Source organism: Pecten maximus, chromosome 4 (genome assembly GCF_902652985.1).
Source record: "Pecten maximus chromosome 4, xPecMax1.1, whole genome shotgun sequence".
NCBI lineage: Eukaryota > Metazoa > Mollusca > Bivalvia > Pectinida > Pectinidae > Pecten > Pecten maximus.
Window position 1 is genome coordinate 39,592,107 of NC_047018.1, and position 20,257 is coordinate 39,612,363.

Here is a 20,257-nt window from a genome sequence, read left to right on the forward strand (position 1 = left end):
ACGTAACATCTGGTGAAAAATCACTCGTGGGACCACAAAATATGTTCGTTAAAAACAAATTTTCGCTACAGGCAATTTCGTATCAAGCATATTTATTTGGTAAGAACAAAGAAGGAGATTGCCGGTGATACTTATTTTGTTCGTAATAAGCAAATTTTCGTATCAAACGGGTTCGTTATAGACAGGTTTTACTGTACACATATTCAGAGAAGCACTTATTTCCAGCAGAATATAAGTTTTATTTTTAGCTCTATTGGTTGAACTCCAGAAGACATTGTCCCATATTGGCTTGACGTTTGCATCGGTCTGTAATCAATACCTTTACATTTTCACTTCTTGTGAATGGATCATGATACAGAAACGTGAGTGGGCCATGACTCATATTTGGCCCTAACAGAAATTTAGACCGTAGCTGGCAATTTATACGCAAGATGGATGTCATCTTGAAAACCTTGCTATATTAAGGCAGAACTTTTTCCATATGAGTTTGTTATGGTTCACAGATGTTCCATAATGAAATTCAGATCCATCCCACATTCAAGATGGCCACTATTCCTACTTCTATATAGATGATGGCAAAATCAGGGCCTTCTTTATATGTAAGTTAATGGTATATACATGGTTTGTACTGAAAGTCTGGCCATTATTGTGACCATCTCAAACATCCTGCTATATAACATGTTTATTCTTCTGAAAGGAACATCATCTTTAGGAAGGACTTCCTGTCAGGAGTAGTGTTGTCCTCATCACACGGTCCTAATTTAAATTCAGACACATGCTTCATTTAAGATGGTAGTCATGGTGTAAATCTTTTCATTTATTTCACTCCTGTAAGGATGCTGTGACATTTAATGATCTACGTTTCTGTATCTGAAGTCTAAACCTGGGCCTGTATTCCTCTTTCTGGAGTCTAAACCTGGGCCTGTATTCCTCTTTCTGGAGTCTAAACCTGGGCCTATATTCCCCTTTCTTGAGTCTAAATCTTGGACTGTCTTTCTCTTTCTGTAGTCTAAACCTTGGCCTATCTTTCTCTTTCTCGAGTCTTAACCTGGGTCTGTATTGCTCTTTCTGGAGACTATACCTGGGCCTGTATTCCTCTTTCTGGAGTTTAAATCTTGACCTATTGGCCTCTGTTGGAAATCAAAACATTGGCCTCTCCTGCTTGGAGTCTAAACTTAAGCCTATCGGCCTATATTCTGGAGTTTAGTCTTTGTCTTGTCTGGAATCCAAACATTGGCCTTTGTCTGGAGTTTACCCTGACCCATTAGCCTTTATCCGAGTCTAAATCTTGGTCTTATAGGCCTCTGTCTGGAGTCTAAACCTTGATCCATTGTCTTATATTCTTGAGTCTTAACCTAGGCCTATAGACCTCTGTCTTGAGTCTAAAGCATGATGGCCTATATTCCTGCTTCTGAACTACAAAAAGTCTAAACATTGGCCTACCTATATTACATTTGGATATCCCAACACCTCTGTATAACACCTTAACATATTTGGTTCATATCTAAAGCAAAAGTATCATAACATCGCGTTCTAGTTGACCTACCTCAATTTTTGTGGTTAGGCTTCAAGGTAACACTTTCCCACCCAAAAAAATTACAGGTTATCACAATCAACCATTTTCTGATGGGGCAGATATTGGGGAATATCTAAGGAAGATTTCTCTTACTTTGTTTTCACTATTCTTGCCTTCAAAGTGGAGAGTAGTTGGTGCTACATGCTTCAATTTTCATTTCATTGGTTTATCACAAGAAACCATGTGATCACGTACAAATCCTATGGTGTATTGTGACAGTATCATGTGACTTCAGAATGAAGAGGACGATCATGTGGAGGTCAAGGTCATCGAAGATCGTTATTACAACCAGTTCGAGGTTAAAACTCCAATGCCGATCTTATATCATCATTATTATAATACACATTAAGAAATATTATCACATTTTTTAAAATTTATATTGAAATAGTTTACTATTTAAGAGAACATTTGACTTCACATATATTAGCTATGAGGCTTGCTGAGCACTTAAACCGCCAGGGAGTACCTGAGCGACTATATATTCGGCCATTATATATGCCTGCATAACTAATAGCCTGGTCAGAAACTCACAGACATGCCCACTTCTGACTTACAGTGCATGGACCACGATAAGCATGACCCAAACAATTCACAAACAATTCACAAACAATTCATGACATATAACTTGTAGCTTGGCAGGAATATATAAGAAATATATTTAAGATTAACTTGATTTTTTTTTTTTTTTTTTTTATATTTTAGGGCCTTAATAACCCACAACAAAGACAGATTGTCGGATTGTACTCTAAATAAACTGAAAATGAACAAAGGACAATCCAGATTTTATGTTATTGTTCCATCACATATAAAAGAATTTTTTTTTCTACAATGATCATTATTACTCAAGATGTTTTTTTAACTTTCTTAGAAGACCCTTCCAGATAAATTAAATATGCGGGTCTTCTAGCCAATGAAAACTTATGTTACAAGCAGTAATTAACTATATATGCAGGTCTTCTTGCCAGTCAAAAGTGGTTTTGTACAAGAACAAATTAACTATGCAGGTCTTCTAGCTAATCAAACGTTGTGTTACAAACAGCAATTAATTAACTATGCAGGAATTCTAGCCAATCAAAAATGGTGTTTCAAGCAGCAACATCATTGTACATGTTAGGGATGATAAAATAATCGATGACGAATAGAAACACTTTTTTTATGATACCTGGCTTACATGTATGAATGATGACTGTTAAGAGAACGTGACAGTTATTTTGCTATATATGATTTGTATTTATATATCACTCTTACTTTTGTCGGAAACGTAGAATAATTTTTTTTACCAGAATGAATGGAGCCATTGTATTTGTGTCATATTGGGGTTTTTTTTGAGTATCTGTCCAGACTTGACTGGGATTGGTTGATTGTCACACATTCCTAAGGAATTTTAGAAATCTGACTGTTTTATGTAAATGAATAAATAAATGTTGCCTTTTTTTGCACATGGGTTTCAATCATTTGTTACAGAAGAAACCAAGAAATCAACGAGAAGTAAGAAATAGATTACTCTCTGTTACCATGCGGGAACAGGAAATCTTTTCTTCTAAATTTGCTTATGTCTGAGGTTTTCTGGGCCAAGATCTTAAGCTATCATGCTCTCATTGACTTAAAGTGTCTATCTTGAAAAATGCATATTTAGGACTTTCCTTTTTTCTCTTTCCTTTTTTTTTGAAATAAAATTCTGTGAACTACACATTAAAAGTTACATTTAAAAAACAAAAGTTACCTGATTTGGTAATTTTATGCCTAATTATCTCCCTTTTTCTATTTATCTCTATTTGAAAAAAAAGCTTTCTTCTAACTTATATAAATAAGCCATTCAAGATTCTAAACCACATTTAACATTTCAAGTATATTTAAAGTAGTTATTTTTAATGTATCTAACTTATTGAGTGAATGTTGAGACTGTCAGTTTTTACTTTAACACAAGGACAGGGCAGGTACACGTATAACAATAACTAGTTAAATTGGAAATGTCTATCATTGAATCTGAGGGTGAACAAGTTGCATAGCTGTTATTTTGACGCAACAGTAAAGCAAAAGGTCAAATGATGGCCACATGGTGACATTGAATCTGACCAGTAGATGGCGCTGTATATAATCACATGATATTGCTGCATATGACCAATAGGTGGCGCTATATATAGCCACAAGATGTTGCTGTATATGACCAATATAGGTGGCGCTGTATATAAGCACAAGGTGCTGCTGCATATGACCAATAGGTGGCGCTGTATATAACCACAAGGTGCTGCTGCATATGACCAATATAGGTGGCGCTGTATATAACCACAAGGTGCTGCTGCATATGACCAATATAGGTGGCGCTGTATATAATCACAAGGTGCTGCTGCATATGACCAATATAGGTGGCGCTGTATATAACCACAAGGTGCTGCTGCATATGACCAATATAGGTGGCGCTGTATATAACCACAAGGTGCTGCTGCATATGACCAATGTAGGTGGCGCTGTATATAATGACAAGGTGCTGCTGTATATGACCAATATAGGTGGCGCTGTATATAATGACAAGGTGCTGCTGTATATGACCAATATAGGTGGCGCTGTATATAACCACAAGGTGCTGCTGCATATGACCAATATAGGTGGCGCTGTATATAATCACAAGGTGCTGCTGCATATGACCAATATAGGTGGCGCTGTATATAATCACAAGGTGCTGCTGCATATGACCAATATAGGTGGCGCTGTATATAATCACAAGGTGCGGCTGCATATGACCAATATAGGTGGCGCTGTATATAATCACAAGGTGCTGCTGCATATGACCAATATAGGTGGCGCTGTATATAATCATAAGGTGCTGCTGCATATGACCAATATAGGTGGCGCTGTATATAATCACAAAATATTGTTGCAGGTGCTGCTGGTATCTGATCAGGGACATTGTAACTGATATTGTATTTTATCTCACCAGTAGGTGGCGCTGTATTTGACATGGTATTTTATCTCACCAGTAGGTGGCGCTGTATTTGACATGGTATTTTATCTCACCAGTAGGTGGCGCTGTATTTGACATTGTATTTTATCTCACCAGTAGGTGGCGCTGTACTTGACATGGTATTTTATCTCACCAGTAGGTGGCGCTGTATTTGACATTGTATTTTTGCACAGCAATCATTATTACATACACATCACTGTCATCTTCGTCACCTTTTTTTCTGTTTTCCATTGTCATTTGTCATCTTCATCGTAATGAATTCTTTTAGAAGTGTCTACAAATTGTTATATATCTATGTAGATAACACATATACTCTAAATTAAAACATTTGTACATGGTGATGGCACTTATATAATTATACTGATAGAAAAAGTCTAATTAGGTAACACCCAAATGCATTGAATGTTACTTAGTAAATACATGTACAACAGCACTAATACTTTAATTTTTGCTATTTTGTTAATAGTACAAAATTCAAAAGGATTATATATTGTGCAAAAGTATTTGTGAAAAATTATTCTAAAAGTGGAAGGAAACCATGTATTTTTTTTCTGAAAAAATATTAAGTAAACATAATTTGAAATGCTGATATACTGTATAATAGTATACTTTATATTAAACAATATTATAAAAAGAATGAAGTTGGCTTATTGACCAATTAAAATAGACAGTGGTAGGCTTATTACTAGGCAACAGCTTATTGTCCAATAGAAAGGCTATATATATATATATATATAAGTATATAACAGTCTACCACAACAAACATTATTGTTAAAGAACTTGATAAGTCAGCTCTCTGGATTAATTCTTTCCTCTGCACACATTCCTTGTCACGCAAACACTTCCCAAGGGGAGATCACTCCTGCTTTTAACCTAGCACATGGTTTTTATATGTAACCTTTTCATTACTGTATTATTTTAATATTTAACCCAAATTTTCTAAATGGGTTGGAAATAAAGTACATATTTGAAAATATGAAAATTCTTTTCATCATTTAACAGAAATAATGATATTTGAAACACGCTGTTAAATATAGCTTATAATATACAAGTCACAAATTTTTGTTCATTTTTAGCTTATTGCTTAAAGCATTTTAGTTTAGAGTTTTCAATAGCAGCGTTTGAATGATGTGTGTAGAGTTCATATAAATTTAGAGTGAATTGTTCATGTCGCTGCCAAATTAGGTCATCCTTAACTAGGTCACTGCTGGTTTATTCCAGGAGCATGACCGTGCTCGGGCTGATGGTATAGATCCACTTGACCTGGACAGTAAAGATGAGGTTGTTTCCTCTCAGCAACAGCAGTCACAAAACACCCTCCAAAACGGTCAAGGTAATGGAGTCAACTACGGTGCGATCCCGAACGGTCAAGATACAGGCCATGAAGAAGGTAGGTATTTCTCAATTTTATTTTTTGGTATTTTATTTACAATGTTGAAAATATATAACATTATAAATGCTGCAGACAGCAATTAATGATAAATAAAGTTGTTTTTAGAGGGTTTTACATGAATACAAGTCAAGTCTTCATCTAAAAACATGCCAGCTTTAGGCTGAGATGCACCTTAGACCTCACGGACAACTATGGCTGCATATTTCTCTAGCATTTTCAAAACAAAAATAAAGGCATAAATTTCCGAAGTCCAATCAGAATCAGAATCTCATCTTCCATCCCCTCTTCTCCCCTCCACATCTTTCTCAAAACAAAATTGCTAGAAGGTCATAACTGCTGCCATGCAGTGCATTGTTCAAAAAGATTATAATCCTTACTCTTTTTTTTTAAGATGATCCTGACTTCAATGCAAAAGAGGCCAAAAAGTTTGAAGCTGCTCTGAAAAAAATGGAGAAACAAGACAACAAGGGGGAGAAGAAATCCAAGGGGTCGAGTCTCGCCTCCAAACTGTCGCCGAAATCGCAGAGAAAGAAGGATAAAACAAAAAATTCCACTGCGCAGCTCAAGGTACCGTTATGTTATTTGTGTCCTGAAGCGTGTGTCGTCTATTTTGTAATTTTCATTGTAAGTCAGAAACACAACCTTGTTAAGATGTTTTGAGTATTGTAATTTGTGTAGAAGAACTTGAAATTGTGTTGTGGTTTTGTTATTTTTGATTGGTTTTGACTTCCTTTTAATCTAATCTGCACTGTTATATTTTTATGGCATTACCTTATATAGATGTGAACAGCATTTAAGGCTGTATGGCTACCTCACTGGGATATATTAACCTCCTATATATTAAAGAGTTCCACTATGAAAATCCTATGTAATACATGTAGTAAGAAAATAGAAAGGTTTTTAAAAATCTTTTTTTTTTTAATATTTTTTGTAAAAATTCTTTTGAATGTTTTAATTGGAAAATGCATTAAAATGTTCAAAGGGATATAACTCCATCACATACCCTGCTATGATTTTCAATATAGCCTAATTATGTGTAAAACCGTAACCTTTACATAGCGACGGCGTACCTGCCAGGTAACTAGTCCTTCCCTTAGTGATGGTGGTGATGGTAGATATCTTGTTCCAAGGTCAATGCACAACTATTGAATGATTGAAAAAAAAAACATACAGAAATTTTCTTAGAGAGTCGTATTCAAATTTTTGTTTAATCAACATTCTAGAAAGGCTGCATTTTGTTTTTGTTAGCTCACACGGCATGAAGTGTCAGCTAGCTTATGGTGCATGAGTGAATGTTCATCATCCTTCAACTTTCAACTTCTTTTAGAAAACTATAAGCAACTGAGAACCAGTATTTGGCGAGGAGGTATATTGGGAAGAGTTCATTAAAGTTTCTTCATAGTAGTGACCTTGACCTATACAAGGTCACACGAGGGAAAAAGTTAAAAAGGCTTTGGGTTCTGTCCCCTAGCCGAGACATACCAGAGTCTTTAAAAATGGTAGTTGTTGCTCCTGCTTAGCGCTCAGCATATCAGGAGTGGGACGACTGGTTAGCCTGTTGTCAGTGTAATGTGACCGGGTGGGGTGTGCTGCTGGGTGTCTTCGGCAGTATGCTTCAGTGAGGTAGCACTATAAATCGGCAAAAGTTCCAGCCTATCTCAAGGAGACTTAACACGAACATACCACAGCCTCCCAAAACACACATACGCACTCACCACATGCATGCATGTCGCACGCATGGGAGGCCGTCCTTAAATGACCTAAGCTGTTAATAGGACGTTAAACAAAATAAACCAAACCAAACCATGCCTGTGTTAGAAATATATACCATTTCCTAAAACATCTTGACACCAACATATTACAGTCAACATGGAAAATGCGAAAAGTAATTTTGTTGCAACTCCTAACTGGCCATGTGAGAAATTCAGGCCCTCTGGGCCTCTTATTTGATTTTGGTTTTTGCATACATGTATATGTCAATTAAGTCTAGCCCATTTTCTGTTACTACCTCTATACATGTACCTCAACCCTTTAAAATAGGCCAATCAAAGGAATGTCTTTAAAGTCAACACCCAGGTCTCATTATCATTATTTTGTTTGTTTAAATCAATATTATGCTTTTATAATTTGTATGTTTTATTGATTATTTTGCATCTTTCTTAAGTGTTTTATTTATGATTTTATAGTGGAAATTTGGAGGCAAAAATATGTATATGTAAAGTCCATGTCAACCAGTATAGTATGTTTAGCTTGTCACTTAAAAATCAAGTGTTGGACTAATTTTCCATGACTGATTTCCTGATGAAAAAATTATTTAGGATCTCTTGTTGGTTGAAAATGACATTGCATTTCGATCGGAAAACAAGATGGCCGACAGACAGCCATCTTGGATTTTGACAATTGAAGTTTGTTATCGCTATTTCTCAGAAAGCAATAAAGGGATCTTTCTCAAATTTCATATGCAGGTTCCCCTCGGTTCCTAGTTATGCATATTGCATTTTGAGACTGATCAGAAAACAACATGGCCGACAGGCAGCCATCTTGGATTTTGACAATTGAAGATTGTTATCGCTATTTCTCAGAAAGTAATGAAGGGATCTTTCTGAAAATTCATATGCAGGTTCCCCTCGGTGCTTAGTTATGCATATTACATTTTGAGACAAAACAGAAAGCAACATGGCCGACAGGCAGCCATCTTGGATTTTGACAATTGAAGTTTGTTATCGCTGTTTTCTCAGAAAGTACTGAAGGGATCTTTCTCAAATTTCATATGTAGGTTCCTCTTGGTGCCTTGTTATGCATATTGCATTTTGAGACTGATCAGAAAACAACATGGCCGACAGGCAGCCATCTTGGATTTTGACAATTGAAGTTTGTTATCGCTATTTCTCAGAAAGCACTGAAGGGATCTTTCTGAAATTTCATTTGCAGGTTCCCCTCGGTGCCTAGTTATGCATATTGCATTTTGTGACTAATCAGAAAACAACATGGCCGACAGGCAGCCATCTTGGATTTGACAATTGAAGTTTGTTATCGCTATTTCTGAGAAAGTACTGAAGGGATCTTTCTCAAATTTCATATGTAGGTTCCCCTCAGTGCCTAGTTTTTCATATTGGGACCAATCCGAAAACAACATGGCCGACAGACAGCCATTATCGCTAAATCTTAAATTTTATATATATAGGTTCCCCTTGTTTGAAAAGTACTAGAGGGCTGTTTCTGAATTTACACAGATTAGTAAGACTTAGAGGAAGGGAAAAGTAGAGAAAAGATCAATCTGACATAGAACCTATAAAGATCATTCATTGGTGGGCGCCAAGATCCCTCTGGGATCTCTTGTATAAGTATGTATGACCTTTTTTTCCCAAAAATTGAACAAAAGTATTTGCAGATTTGAAATCGAAGCTTTATTTAATGTAAGGATGGACATATAAAACACATTGCCTTCAATCTTCACTATATGATCACAAAACACGTCCTCTGTCATTTTCTTTTCCTATATTTAGGTTTGCATGTATTGATTATTTTTGTTTAGACTATATCATCTGGAATATTTTCCTCCGGTTTGTCCACATTTGTCAACAAAGCCTTTAAGTCAGATAGCGATGATGACGAGTTAAAAATTACAGAGGAATTACCGAAAAGTACCTTACTAAAGGTAAAAGTCTCGTGACACAATTAAAACGTGGTGGTGGCTGTATCCGTGAATTTATTGCAGGGTTTCCTGTATCTGTAAGATCGGTGGCAGTATAATTTAGAGTCTAGTAGTAATTTCTGCCATCTGTAACGATAATTTATTATATATTTCAATTAAATACATTTTTTCCCTCAGTTTTAATGTAAGTTGGTGTCTTTCAAATTGGCTGTATATAGTATCGAAGGAATTAATGAATTTATTTGCATGCTAGATGTTTGTTTTGATCTGTAGAATTTTTGTCTATCTACAGACATTTTGTCTGTATAATAGATCTTTGTGTCTGATGATAAACATAGTTTCCACTTTTCAATTCTCCAAACCAAACCCTCTCTAAACTGGTCAAATATTTACGCATCTTGCATGATTGGTTTAGAGATGGTCCACTGTATAAATATATTTTCAGGGTGAAAATGAAATATATACTAAATACACTTTTGTAAAAGTGACATATTCCATACAACAATAACCTAAACTTATATTTAACATACTTTAAGTTTATTATTATTTTTTTCATTTCCTGTCACAATATTTAAACTACAAATTGTAATTGTACACATTAAAATAAGAAAACATGAATGTCACACATTTTGATTTAAAAGAATTTTAAGGAAGTGATTTTCCTTTAATTGAGATTTGCATACTTTACCAAGTCTTTATCTTGAAAACATTATTGATAAAAAAAAATTTTGGGAAAAATTAAAATATCTTCTGTTTTCTTCAGAAGCTAAAACTGTTTTATATTTCTTAATCTGTTTTAAAACAAACTTTTAAATACCGATTAAATTATCTTTATATTTAACTACTTTGACCTTTAATTGACCTTCAGGTGTACCCCTGTGAGTTGGAAAGTCTTAGTGACTTTAGTAACTTCAAAGATTGGCTTCACACCTTCGAGTTATATCGCGGCAAAAAGACAGGAAACGAGGACACGGACGAAAGCCGAGTGGTTGGAAAGTTCAAGGTCAGTTATCAACTTTGTAATATTTAACATTGATTCACTATCTCAGTTATATTAAAATTGATACTTAAATATCTTTTTATGAAGCTAGTTTTGGGGGATACATGTATTCAATTCACTTTTTATGTTCATTAATATTGCCAATTAAAATTTCTTTTTTGTTATGAATGCAGGGATCACTGAAGATCTACAAAATCCCCCTCCCGGATGACATCGAGGACACAACTGTGACAGGGGGTGATCCCTCCCTGGGGCTGTTTCAGGGTCTCCCCGGGAATGACCCTATCAAAGTCCTAGTCAGAGTCTACGTGGTTAAGGTAAGACTTTACACAATTTTATACCCTCACCCTTCATCGCGGGACATCCGTTCTTTCATCATTGATAAAACTTGAAAACTCCGGAACAGATTTGGGTCATATTTACACCATAGTATCATTACATCAAGGGTGGTCATTGGTCAAGGTTAAAAGGTCAATGGTCATACCAAATTTTTGCGTAGGAGTGCATGGGACATTCATGTCTTAAAATATTTTTTCGAGATAAATGCATATACCTAAATATTTCAGTTTTTGCCAATGATTCATTAAGAGTTGCCTCCCTTTGACCATATCAGTTCTATAGTAAGTTGGAGTTTTTGCTGTAGTAGTGTGTACTGCCAGAGGTTGTCTCCCCTGGACTACTTGGCACATTTCAACACCTGCGTGTTATCCAATATTTACAGCGGTGTCTCTTGTGTCAGCCATTACACACTCAATCTGTTTATCCTTCTGCAGTCTGGCTTCTCCTACCTTTGTGATGGTTAAAGTCTGGACGCAATGATACACAAGCCCTCCAACATACATGTATACCACCGACAGTTTACCGCTCATTATGGGGTGTACGTTTCAAATTTTACACCTCCGAGGTTTTATTTCTAATTTTGTAATTGGCAAAAGGTTCTAATGACGGTAATGCGCTGAGCTGATCTCCTTAAATATATTATGACAGTAATTTGAAGATATAGAGTTGTGCCCACACCAGTTCCGCAGTAACAGACCAGCTTATATACACTCTACAGCTTCAACACTCCATTCCAGTTGATATTTGTTAACTTGAGATAGTATAAAAAAAAAATCAAATTGAAGCCATATAAAATGGTATGAATACGGTGGAATACAGGCACGGAAATGTGGGTAAAATGTAGCATTATGACGCAGGCACGAACAGTGACAGAGAAATTGTCTACACTCGGAACACTGGATCAACCTGTCGTGTTTCATGTTTCTGAAGTTTTATTAAAAACAGTTTTGATGGTGGAAACTCGAATAAAGACCTCAATGAGTACTGCTGTGTTCAATTGGTTTCTGACAATTCCTCATTATTGCAGACTCAGAAACATCTCTGAGAATTTATTTGATTGCTTTCCTTGGAAAATAAAAGTGTGTATGTGCGGGAATGATTAATAAAACTTGTTTGATTTGGCAGCAAACATTTTTATTTACACTACAGCCAGTTGTTATCCCAATTTATCCAATTTGCGATTCAACAGTCTCCAAATATCTGGATCTTGCATCATTATGTGGAATTTTTATGTGAAGTTAACAAGATTCAAATCAAAATTCTATGAGAATGGAAATTGATATTATTTTGTAGGCCAACGATCTACACCCTGCCGATATGAATGGTAAGGCTGACCCCTATCTGGTTATCCGACTCGGTCAAACGACCCTCAACGACAAGGAAAACTACCTCTCCAAACAACTCAACCCTGTCTTTGGCAAGTAAGTATTTATAGGTAGCTGCTTTACTCTCCCCAACATACCCCTGTACCCTCCCCAACATACCCCTCTATACCCAACCCAACATACCCCTGTATACCCTCCCCAACATACCCCTATATACCCTCCCCAACATACCCCTCTACCCTCCCCAACATACCCCTGTATACCCTCCCCAACATACCCCTCTATACCCTCCCCAACATACCCCTGTATACCCTCCCCAACATACCCCTGTACCCTCCCCAACATACCCCTGTACCCTCCCCAACATACCCCTCTACCCTCCCCAACATACCCCTATATACCCTCCCCAACATACCCCTGTACCCTCCCCAACATATCCCTGTATACCCTCCCCAACATACCCCTGTACCCTCCCCAACATACCCCTGTACCCTCCCCAACATACCCCTCTACCCTCCCCAACATACCCCTATATACCCTCCCCAACATACCCCTGTACCCTCCCCAACATACCCCTGTATACCCTCCCCAACATACCCCTCTACCCTCCCCAACATACCCCTCTACCCTCCCCAACATACCCCTATATACCCTCCCCAACATACCCCTGTACCCTCCCCAACATACCCCTGTATACCCTCCCCAACATACCCCTGTATACCCTCCCCAACATACCCCTCTACCCTCCCCAACATACCCCTGTATACCCTCCCCAACATACCCCTGTATACCCTCCCCAACATACCCCTCTATACCCTCCCCAACATACCCCTGTATACCCTCCCAAACATACCCCTCTACCCTCCCCAACATAGCCCCCTACCCTCCCCAACAATGGAAGATTTCAAATAGACACAAAATTTACATGGCAACTGTTGAAAGACTTGTTACTCTACAGACCAGTAAGTTATTTAAGGTGATCGTCTGGAATAATTTACCGTATAATATCTTGTACTGAAAACCAAATGGTCAAATTTACAATAACATTCATATTTGTTTATTCATTTTTCTTATCTATTCTTATATTTCTTTAAATTATATTCTTGCCTTTCTCTTCAAGGTGAAAACCTTTGTAATATATACTTTGAAATCGTAATTCTGATATATTCATTTTTAATTGAAAAATGTTTTATTGATTTGAAAGTATTTTGATAATCTGCATATGAATTATTAAATATTCTAAACAATTGAATTTTAAAATTGATTTGTTTCTAAATATTTCAAGTGTTACATATTCATCACAAATAAATTGTATAAGTTGTCCAGGTTGAAGAGGGAGAATTTTTTCTGAATTATTCTGAGTAAAAATGTTCAGAATATTTTTTCATTTTTAAGAATATGCATAGTAATAGCTGTAATTGTTTTTAAATGTTTATCTTTAATTCAAACTGATTTAAAAAAAAATGATTTATATGAACACCGTGATGTTTGTAAATTAACAGCTGTTTCTCCATAATGGTCAGTATTAGTGTACTAATAAAGAAAATTTACAATAAAATATTGATACAAAAGATTAAAGTAGATTTTTCCAAGGATATTTTTTTCACATTTTCTGCTGTTATTTCCCTCTTTGAGATATTTTTTATATCTTGAATCACAAGGTGCTCCTACTCGATAGACCCCAGAAATTTCCTATAAAACGTCCTTCCACCGCCCACTGGAGGTTTGTCTATGTGAGCCATCAGACAGTCGTCGTTCATAGCAGTAATAGTTCCACTTCACGGCTAATTTCTCCTTTGTACAAGATTATTTAAATGCTCTGTGCCTATGTTTGTTACAACACTTTATCTCAAGGAGACGGGGCTTAATTTTTAATTTTTTTGTTTGACAAGAAAACTCACCTATTTTGAATCTGTTCTATACGTATCCGTGTTCCTCATCACACACTCCTACATACGCAATGTGTACTTTGGAAGTACAAGTTCTTTATCCAGATAGTATCAACTTGATTATAAAATGTACATTTGATATCATTTGATGTTTGATGGTTTTATTTGATCAAAAAGAAGAGATTTTTTTTCTATTGAAATGTTGACTACCTGTAGGTAATTTCTGGGACATACTGATATTTTTACTTTTTTTTAAAATTTCTTTCATATCATAATAATTTATTTGTAATTGGGTTTTGAATAAATTCTTTTTGATGATATAAATTCAAACAAAATGAACTAGTGGTCACAGACAAAACTAAAAATATCTTACTGGCATGTTAGTTATTTTTTAACCTGAAATGTTAAATCAGGATGGCTAGTAACAATTTATCAGAAATAGAATTATGAAATAAAGTACACAAGAAAAAATATTAATAAGGGACACAATCCAGGGGTTACCAGGGATATAGAGGTTACCAGGGGCTGCGGTGGCCGAGTGGTTACGAGTTCGAAACCTACGTGGGGCAGTTGCCAGGTTCTGACCGTAGACCGGTGGTTTTTCTCCGGGTACTCCGGCTTTCCTCCACCTCCAAACCTGGCACGTCCTTAAATGACCCTGGCTGTTAATAGGACGTTAAACAAACAAACAAACCAGGGACATACTCCTGGTAAACTGGGACATGATTCAGATAACTAGGGACACAATCAATTCAAACAACTTTTGACATTAATTTCTTAAATTGTTGATTATTTTTACGAATCCTTTTATGATATCACAGACCGTCCTGTGCATGCAACAGGTCTCCTATATGTTGTTCAGTGAGATAGCCATCATCTACTACATGATATCCTGCCCAAAAAATACCCTGGCAGTTGACAAGGAAATTAACAGGGCAAACAAACAAATATTGAATAGGCTTATCCATTAATTTAAATGAATTTTGTATTTTATTTCAGTTTTTAACCCATTTATCTGGCTGTAGATTAAATTCTTATTTCAAAATTAAAGATGGTATAAATTTCATGAAAAAAATAATCCACCAACTTTTTAACCTGCTTGAAATTAGTCTCCAGAATCTTTATTCTTTAGTATGGCAAGAAAATTTTCCATAATCATAAATTGTACGTTTCATTATCTAGTGAATCATTGCAGTTTTTAATAGTCGCATAAATAACATGCCATAGTTTAATTAGAAGTTTGTAAGCATTTACAGAAATCTCCATTATTTAGATAAGAAAATATAAAATGCTTAACTAGGAAAATTGTAATACCACATATTTTTAATTTATCAAATAATGAAAAATAATTGGTTCCTAGGCATGTGAAATTGAAATAGATAATAATTGATTAAAAGACTTGTAGATAAAAATCGGCCCACATGTTGGGATTCACTTGTTTGTTGTACTGTAAAAATAATTACACACATCGCGGTTGAAAACGGATATCTGTTAATGAGCTAATTGTTTGCAGATTTTCTTGAATTGGCCTTAGTGTTTTTGTATGCTTTTAAAAGTTCTGCCGATTAAGATAATTTTAAGTATGTGTCGTGGAGGTATCATTTTCATATATTTTGTGTGGTTGTTCGTCTTGTGTAACACTGTTACAAAAAAAAATCTGCTTTTTAATCTGCACTATGTGACATAACATGTCTACAAGAAACTTTTATAGTTTTGATATTTTATGTTTAGGAATACTATTGTTACTGCATAAATTAAGAGTAGTCTTATCTTCTTGGAGTTATTTAATTTTCGAATTGATGTAATTTTGAATTTTGTGATGGTTGTCTTTACTGTCTATTTAACGGTTTAAATATCAGGTTATTCTGGATAATAAGCGTGAAGTGTGTTATGTGGTGAAATGTTTTTTACTTTCTGCGGTTAATTTGTTTTCATCCACGGAACATTGTTTGGCTATATCCTTGACATGGTTAAGTGAAAGTCAAAATAATTCATGACTTTTACCCAAACTCTGATTTCAGTATTTTTGTATATATATATATATATATACGTTTGCCGAAGGGTTCATTGTGGTTTCTCCAGTTACTAAAACATTATTCTTATTGTATTTTATTGTATTTCTATATACATGTATACCTCTTTCATAATATTGTGTACATATTTACCCTTGTAACTGGTCCGAGTGATTTTATGTTGATACACAAATGTAACTCGTCAGATGTTTTCAGGTTGACACATTAAATGTAACTCAGCCGGATGTTTTCAAGTTTACTTAAAATGTAACTTGTGGCAACGTCTTCATTTTGACATCAATGTTGTGAGATGTTTACAATAATATAAAAGCTTGTGAAATTTATAAAACTTGTTTGTCAGTATAACCATACATTTCATTACAAAAATCCTATACTTGTCCTGTGACTATCTGACATTATTAGCATACTGTTTTTGTCAGAATGTTATCAATAAATTAATCTTATTGATATTTAATTCCAAACAAACAAATAAAAAAAGTACCATTTGATCATGTCCTTAGAGGCCTGATATATATACTATCATATTCTTTTAATCTGAAATTAAAAGTACAGTCTGGCTTATACTTTTGTGGTTTTTGAAATATTAGATATTTTCCCAGGATCGGTTGAGTGAGTTAGTGGTAACATATGGGAGTAATCGGTGGGCCTTAGGATGGAGCCCTGGCCACCTTTAATAGGGTAGGCTGGTAATGGTCAATTTGTTACAACTTATGTCAAATCATATGGCTCATAAATTTTTCACAACTTGCTGGACATTTTTATCATATAACATACCGAAACAGAACAGGGCCACAGTGGCGAAGTGATTAGTGAACAGTTAATTAGTGGGACACAAAAAATCGGACAGCCATGTAGGTCTGGGTAGATATTGGGTGATAATCTGCTTGAGTGGTGGCTTTTGTTAGATTGGCTGGTAAATAAACTACAACAACTTCCTATTAAACAGGTGGCCTATTCTCATCTCATAAAGTATCACTGCCATTCTCCACCACCCTGCCCCACCCCCACCACCAACCCGCCCCACCCCCTACCTATGTGTATAGGTATAGTTGTATGAGGCCAATATTTCAGCAGAACATTTTTATGGACTCAAATGTGTTTCTCAAACTGTCTTATATTCTACCGTCTCATCCCCCATGACAACTCCTACCATCTCATCCTCCATGACAACTCCTTCCATCTCATCCCCCATGACAACTTCTGTCTCATCCTCCATGATAACTCTTACCGTCTCATCCCCCATGACGATAGTTGTGGTCTCATCCCCCATGACAACTACTATCGTCTCATCCCCATGACAACTCATACCGTCTCATCCCCCATGACAACTCATACCGTCTCATCCCCCATGACAACTCCTACCGTCTCATCCTCCATGACAACTCTTACGTCTAATCCCCTATAACAACTCACACTATCTCATCTTCCATGACAACTCCTATTGTCTCATACATGTCAAATTATACCTCATGTCATGTTAGAAATAAGGGGTAAAAATGGTAAAAAAAATAGATAATAAAAAAGAAAATGATAGAGGGAAAACAGGGGAAGAAGTACAATAGGATAGGACAAAAGGACAAATAGGTGAGAAGGAAGGAAAATGAAGAAGGTGTTATATTCAGATAGGAAAGAAAGAAAAAAAATGGGATGAGAAAGAAAGGCATGAAGAATAAGGGAGGAATCTGTAACTGCCCCTCTCTATCTGGATGTCCCCCACACCCTGTCAGGACTAATTGGGATCTATAACTGTCCTGCCCATGGCTGCCCCTCACTATCTGGATGTCCCCCACACCCTGTCAGGACTAATTGGGATCTATAACTGTCCTGCCCTTTACTGCCCCTCACTATCTGGATGTCCCCCACACCCTGTCAGGACCAATCGGGATCTGTAACTGTCCTGCCCTTTACTGCCCCTCTCTATCTGGATGTCCCCCACACCCTGTCAGGACTAATTGGGATCTGTAACTGTCCTGTCCTTTACTGCCCCCTCACTATCTGGATGTCCCCCACACCCTGTCAGGACTAATTGGGATCTGTAACTGTCCTGCCCTTTACTGCCCCTCTCTATCTGGATGTCCCCCACACCCTGTCAGGACTAATTGGGATCTGTAACTGTCCTGCCCTTTACTGCCCCTAACTATCTGGATGTCCCCCACACCCTGTCAGGACTAATAAGGATCTATAACTGTCCTGCCCTTTACTGCCCCTCTCTATCTGGATGTCCCCCACACCCTGTCAGGACCGATCGGGATCTGTAACTGTCCTGCCCATTACTGCCCCTCTATCTGGATGTCCCCCACGCCCTATCAGGACTAATCGGGATCTGTAACTGTCCTGCCCTTAACTGCCCCTTACTATCTGGATGTCCCCCACACCCTGTCAGGACTAATTGGGATCTATAACTGTCCTGCCCATTACTGCCCCTCACTATCTGGATGTCCCCCACACCCTGTCAGGACTAATTGAGGGAGGCGTGATACTCACTTACTTTATTACTTAAGTTGGAGAGAATCAACTTTCCAATAAATCTCAAAGTTAAAATTGTTGAAATTCCATCCCTGTAGTAGTTAATGTCTGTAACTTGTGAAATGGCTGCCGTAGAAACCATTTCCATTACATATTTGGCCTGGTAATTCACCAATAGAAAGTAGAATTCTGACAATGTAGGAGAAATCTGTGGCAGTGTCGCTCAACCCTGACTTGTAATGGGCGAGCTTTGACAGTATCACAGAAGGAATTCGACTTTTAAACAAGTGGAATTTGAATTACTCTCACAAAAAAACAAACAGAAAGGGACTGGAATTCTTGACCATTTGAAGTGTGGTCAGTTATTTTGGAGGTACATGTGGCACTACTTGTGGATTAGAGGTTTTTATTGGAATCACATGTTTGTGTCAAGTCCCTTATCCCCTCAATGTATCTGGAATGTCTTTCTGGGATGGTAATATATCTCCTCCTCCTCCTCCTCCTCCTCCTCCTCCTCCTCGATCCTCCTCCTCCTCCTCTTGTTCTTCTTCTTCTGAGGACAACTTCCCATTGCCATTATCAGCAGAAATCTTTAATCTATTCAGGTATTTCTAGCCAATACACATCTTTATAATATGTTGGGTACTAATTATACAACAGTCATTTTTAAGACATTCACATCTAGAGATTTCTTTCTATAAACACTGTTAAGTTTAATATATTCCAGTATTTGATTTGTAGAAATTCATGATTTTCACCTTTACACCTGTCAGTGTGATCAATCCACAGTTGGTCAAACCAATCAAAATTTATTTTGAAATTATGATCATTTTTTTAAGTTTTTTTCTTTTTTTTTTCTGTTGTGATTGGAGTATTTTATGATGATTGTTTTTTATTTAAGTTATAGGCATAGATAAGATAACAGTGCTTTGCCCAACTGCGGCCTAGTTAGATGTTGAAACCGTAGTACATACAATAGTATATTGTTAATCTACTATTGTTTTCAAAATAACCAGGAATTATCATGGTTTGTGTAATTCAGTTAAGTTAATGCATTAATACAATGCATTCTTACTTATTGGCGATTTAAACATGCAGTATGGTTCCTATAGCCAACAGCCGCGACTAATGGTTTGTGGGTCATTTTGCAAACAGCTTGTGTAGATCTTGACAAAGATAAAGCAATTAATTAAGTTCCAAATGCCAGATTGTTAATTTAAAATTATCTGCCATATGGTACATATGCTAGATTAGGAATTCATAATCAGATTAAACCACAATACACAGGAATTATCAGACTGCGATAAATTAAAGTCTGTGTATTAACAAATAGAACACAGTCTTTGTGGCTGTTCTGTGGTTTTCTTGACAATACTCACGGTTCTTAGTTAGGTCACTATTAATTTATCAACAACAAATTTCTGTCACTAATATTAAAAAAAATTACCGTACCAGCCATCCCGCCCTATAGGAGGGAGGCGAGATTGCCAGTATTTTTGTTTTACTTAATTTTACACATGAATTTTTAAATCTTTTTTTTTATTATAATCAGGATTTCAAAATATCAAAACTTTAGTTTGAAAGAAGGAGTCAGTAAATGTACTTTCCTTTTGCTTGCA

The 20,257-nt window shown here is 36.3% G+C and overlaps 1 protein-coding gene across 1 annotated transcript in view; it reads left to right on the forward strand.

Annotated features, from left to right (window-relative positions):
* The window catches only part of LOC117326536 (otoferlin-like), a 141,860-nt gene that overhangs the window by 64,827 nt on the left and 56,776 nt on the right, over positions 1-20,257 (forward strand). The window contains exons 30-35 of the mRNA XM_033883291.1: positions 5,760-5,928; positions 6,323-6,498; positions 9,467-9,589; positions 10,455-10,589; positions 10,760-10,903; positions 12,219-12,346. Of these exons, the coding sequence (XP_033739182.1) occupies positions 5,760-5,928; positions 6,323-6,498; positions 9,467-9,589; positions 10,455-10,589; positions 10,760-10,903; positions 12,219-12,346 (875 nt within the window). The remainder of the gene's footprint in view (positions 1-5,759; positions 5,929-6,322; positions 6,499-9,466; positions 9,590-10,454; positions 10,590-10,759; positions 10,904-12,218; positions 12,347-20,257) is intronic.